The sequence below is a fragment of the Ricinus communis genome, chromosome 2 (assembly GCF_019578655.1).
Source record: "Ricinus communis isolate WT05 ecotype wild-type chromosome 2, ASM1957865v1, whole genome shotgun sequence".
NCBI lineage: Eukaryota > Viridiplantae > Streptophyta > Magnoliopsida > Malpighiales > Euphorbiaceae > Ricinus > Ricinus communis.
In genome coordinates this window covers 12,324,348-12,329,349 of record NC_063257.1, presented here as the reverse complement: position 1 = coordinate 12,329,349, position 5,002 = coordinate 12,324,348, and the positions used below count along the sequence as shown (strand labels likewise).

At 32.5% G+C, this 5,002-nt stretch overlaps 1 protein-coding gene across 1 annotated transcript; it reads left to right on the top strand.

Moving 5' to 3' along the window:
- Nucleotides 1–1,074: 1,074 nt before the first annotated feature.
- Nucleotides 1,075–4,322, top strand: LOC8263242 (putative 12-oxophytodienoate reductase 11). The gene is made up of 5 exons (XM_048371440.1): nucleotides 1,075–1,378; nucleotides 1,746–1,886; nucleotides 1,980–2,110; nucleotides 3,091–3,267; nucleotides 3,562–4,322. The coding sequence occupies exons 1-5, from the start codon at nucleotides 1,281–1,283 to the stop codon at nucleotides 4,152–4,154; spliced, it is 1,140 nt and encodes a 379-aa protein (XP_048227397.1). The 5' UTR covers nucleotides 1,075–1,280; the 3' UTR covers nucleotides 4,155–4,322.
- The last annotated feature ends 680 nt before the right edge of the window (nucleotides 4,323–5,002 follow it).

Below are 5,002 nucleotides of genomic sequence, written 5' to 3'. Positions count from 1 at the left end.
TTTATAATTTTTTTATTAATTTATTAATTTATAAGTTGCATTTCTAATTAAACACCGACTTTAATTCTAAAAGATAGTATAATAATTATATTTTAACTAATAAATAATTTTCTAATCGGACAATAATACTCATTCTATTCTAAAAAATAATATATTAATTATATTTTAATATTATATTATCTAACAAATTAATCCTGTAATCAGATAATAATACTAATTCTAAAAAGATGCATCTTAAATTATATTTTTGATATTATGTTTAATAATTAATTATTTTTAAATTAAAATAATTTTATATTATTACATTAATAAAATTTTAAAATTTATATATTTTTTAAAAATTTAATAAATTAATATTTAATATTAAATTTTTTATTAAATTATATCTATTTATTTAATTTTATAATTAAATAACCTTTCAGTTTACGGATAAAAAACTAATATTATATAAATATAAATCTATTTAAACTAATGTTTAATTTTTTACGAATAAAAAAATGCAAAATGAAAACGTCATTGGTGACCACATGGACTAAGTGATGTATTTGAATGGTTGGCGGCTTGGCGCGGGTTTTAATTATCGTCCTCTTTTAGAAAGATTTTTTTTCTTTAAAAAAAAAACAATTTATAATTCCCTCTTTTTCTTTTTTCACTTTTTATATAATTTTCTTCTTTTACTGTTGATGAATAATTGCCCGCTTAATGATAATAGTTTAATGTATAATTATATGCTAAATATAAAATTTTAGTATTGTAATAATATTTATAGCTATAAATAATAATTTCAGATATTTACTGTATAAAAAATAAAAAACATTACATTATAGTAATATATCTGTTTTATTAATTTTTATGGAAATAAAAAATAGAAAAAATGTTATAATAAAAATCAGAGAAAAGAAATACTTTCTACAGTCTAATTTATCAGTCTTGAGTTGTTTATTAGTATTTTGATTTGATAAATTATTATGTACTTTATTGATATTATATATTTTCTTCTCAATGATTATTCCGCCTTATTAAAAAAAAGAGAATCAACAAAGTAATCCGTCATCGTCTACGTCGAATTAAAGGTTGAGGTATAGCGGGCTTCTGATCAGTGATGGCCATGGGACCTCCCACTTGGTTTCTTTTTCTCTCAAGAAGTAGCCGCCTTTGTCTCTTCTTTACATCTTTAAATACCCACTTACCCAGATGCCTTGAATCCATTCCCATTTACTCCCATTTCAGTTTTCACTTCATTACCAACGTTACTAGCGCAGAAGAAGAAGTTTCAGAAAATGAATTCAGACACCGAACAAGAAACCAACACTGCCATGTCTCCCACCATTCCTCTCCTTACTCCGTACAAGTTGGGCAACTTCAGCCTTTCGCATAGGTAATATTACTTAATGCCCACATTCTTTTTTCTATTCCAGATTCCAAGAATTTTATTGGTTAGTGATTTCTAATGTTGTTTGTTTGTAAAGCTTTTGGCTTTATGGTCTATCGGGTTTTACATTTTACGTTTGTTTTTCATTTACAAGTAGCAGAACAAGTGTTTGTGATATGAATTAGTGGCTTGGCCTGTGTAATGTTTGATTATGCTGTTCTAGGAAATGCGCTTATAGGGATTTAATAATATGTTCTATCTTTCTAGTGTTCTAATGGTTACAAAAGGCAGTTCTATCTGCTAACTTCTTTGGCTCTGAAAGTTAGAAGCTTTATTAAGAAACTGATTTAATGGTTTAATGTCTATTTCGCAGAGTTGTTCTGGCACCATTAACTAGGCAGAGATCATATAACAATGTCCCTCAGCCACATGCTATCTTGTATTACTCTCAGAGAACAACCAAAGGAGGTCTTCTTATAACTGAAGCCACTGGAGTTTCTGACACTGCTCAAGGGTAATTTTTGTTCTTAACTAAAGGGGCGCTTATGATATTTTTGTTTCTTAATTTTGAGGTGATAATATTTTTTGATCTCTCCATTTGTTCTAGGTATCCTGACACTCCAGGCATTTGGACCAAAGAACAAGTTGAGGCATGGAAACCCATAGTAGATGCTGTTCATGCCAAAGGCGGTATCTTCTTTTGTCAAATTTGGCATGTTGGCAGAGTTTCAAATTCAGGTACGTTATTGGCAAAAACTTGGCATGTTGACTGCCTGCTGCCATTGCTTGAATATTATGGTGGTGTTGTTACTTTGGATGAACTTGATATTACTGGGAGGCTTCTTGTATATTACTGAATTAAAAGGTGCATGTTGCTTTTCTGTTCTATTACTGTGGTTCGATCAATTTGTCATGTTTAGATTTAAGGGAAATGATACCAATTGCCTTACGAGAATGTTGAGTTAACAACCAATTGTAATTAGTTGAATTGGAACAACCAATTGTAATTAGTTGAATTGGTACATCAACATGTAATTGCATATGGGGTAATGAGTTTGATAATTAGACTGAAGAGAAAGGATAAAAAAGAAAGCTAACTCAGTCCTTCTGCAGCTAAATATAATGTGTTTATATCAATAGCTTTGCTTGAAGCATTTATTTTACACCAACTCTGTTGGAAAGAGCCCAATTGCTTTATACAAAGAGTTGAATCATTTTTATAGAGTGAAACTTCTTATAAATATGTTTAGCACAAGTCGAAAAGCAGCGTGTGAAGCTGTGCCTAGTGCTTTAGTCATTGGCGAAGAAGTATGGGATGTATAGCATTGCATTCCTCTTTCTATAACATACTTGTTAACTAGATTAATCTGTTCTCCAGTTACTTGGTTGCCATATAGTGTTTCTTTCTTCTGAATAGTATCATGTAGATAAAGGGCGCGATTTCTTTCAGCATAATAAAAGGCACCCTCCTTTTTGAAATTTTGATATTTTAGGAAAATGGTTTTGTCAAATGTGGCTTTAGTGATTTTATCTTGTTTCTGGAAAAAAATAATTAAAAAATTCTGAATGGAATTTCTACTCCAAATGTCTATAAGGATTAATTTCTTAATATTTCCAAGTATGATCAGTTCTTTTCAAATTCATGTACTTCAGTTGCTCTACTTTCATGATGGCCCCTATCTGGATCTTCATTTTGCTTTTATGGTTTGGCCATACAGGTTTTCAACCAAATGGACAGGCTCCAATATCTTCTACAGACAAGCCTTTGACTCCTCAACTTCGAAGTAATGGAATTGATATTGCAGAGTTCACACCTCCTAGGCGACTAAGAACAGATGAAATTCCTCAAATTGTGCATGATTTTAGAATGGCTGCAAGGAATGCCTTGAATGCTGGTAGGCTTTTTTTTTTTTTTTTTCCTCATAATGTAAAACACTGGAGTAACTTTATTGCTAGCTAAATGACATTAGTAGCTTACTTTGTATTTAGATATCTGAAAAGAAATGCTCACAACGGGATCTGAAAAGTTGTTTCCACGAACTCTGAAAAGTTCGGTCATCAGTATGGTTATGGTTTGCAGTAGAGTTGATTATGTATAATTCAAAGCTGATTTCAAACATTGGATCACATAAGCATTTTATTTTTATTCTTAATCGATTTCGTTCTATCTTAATCTCTATTTCTGATAGGTTTTGATGGAGTCGAGATCCATGGGGCTCATGGCTACCTAATTGACCAGTTTATGAAAGATAAAGTGAATGATCGGACTGATCAATATGGTGGGTCTCTAGAGAACCGTTGCCGTTTTGCCTTGGAGGTTGTTGAAGCTGTAGCCAATGAGATAGGAGCAGATAAACTTGGAATTAGGTTATCTCCTTTTGCAGACTATATGGAATCAGGGGACTCAAATCCTAAGGCTCTGGGACTTTACATGGCTGAATCCTTGAACAAACTTGGAATTTTATACTGCCACATGGTTGAGCCGAGAATGAAAACAGCCTGGGAAAAATCTGACTGTCCAAATAGTCTTGTGCCCATGAGAAAGGCTTTCAAAGGTTCTTTTATTGCTGCTGGAGGTTATAACAACGAAGATGGAAACAAAGCTGTGGAAGAAAACCGGGCAGACCTTGTTGCTTTTGGTCGATTTTTCTTGGCTAATCCAGATTTACCAAGGAGATTTGAGCTTAATGCTCCTCTCGAAAAGTACATCAGAGAAACATTCTACATATCAGATCCTGTGCTCGGCTATACTGATTATCCATTTCTTGAAGCCACTGCTTAAGTTTCTGGAAGGAGAATCAGAACCTGTGTTGCAATCCTATCAATAAATTCTTCCTTTCTGATAGCTGATCCAAAAACCTATGCTAAAGAAGAGATGAATGTACTAATTAGGCTTGCCATAGCCATAAAAGCTTGTTTCATCAATTACTACTGCGTATAATTTAAGTTTTATGCATGTGCAAATAGATTCTTGCTGTATTAGATGAATGCTACAAGCCCTTTGGCATCAAATGTTGATATCTTCTACTAATTGAAGATAAATAAGATTTAAACTCTTGGATGTTCCAACATTTAGATAAGACCATTTTATCATAAAAAGCTTATGAATGTTTCATTAGCCTTAGGATGTGGAAGAGTAGGACTCTTAAAAAGGTCAGGAAAGTAACAATTGTCCGTGTATATTCTGAGTGAACATTGCCATAGCCAAATAGTACAAACTGTTGTGCATTGCATATTCAAAAGCTGTCGTTGACAGCTCACTAGAGTGGTATGTTTGAGTCTCAATTTCTCCACTTTTCCTTGTTAAACACAAGATATTTCTGTGTGTTTCCAGATGCTATTTACTTGTCTATTTGCAACTGCTTATACACTTTGCATTTACAGTGGTAACAGAAACTACATATCTCTTAGGCTGTGTGGCTAATTTGTGAGTGTTTAGTTGGCTGAAAAATGAAGAACAAAAGAGCACCTATTTCAGCTGTTGGAATGGGTGGTTGCGGAAAAACAACTGTAGTTGCTTAGGCCTGTTACTGTCGAACTATAAAGGATTGTTTTCACTGTTCTGCTTGGGGTTACAATCTCCCATGGATATGTCATTGAGGATTTATTTAGAAGCTTAATTAAGCAGGT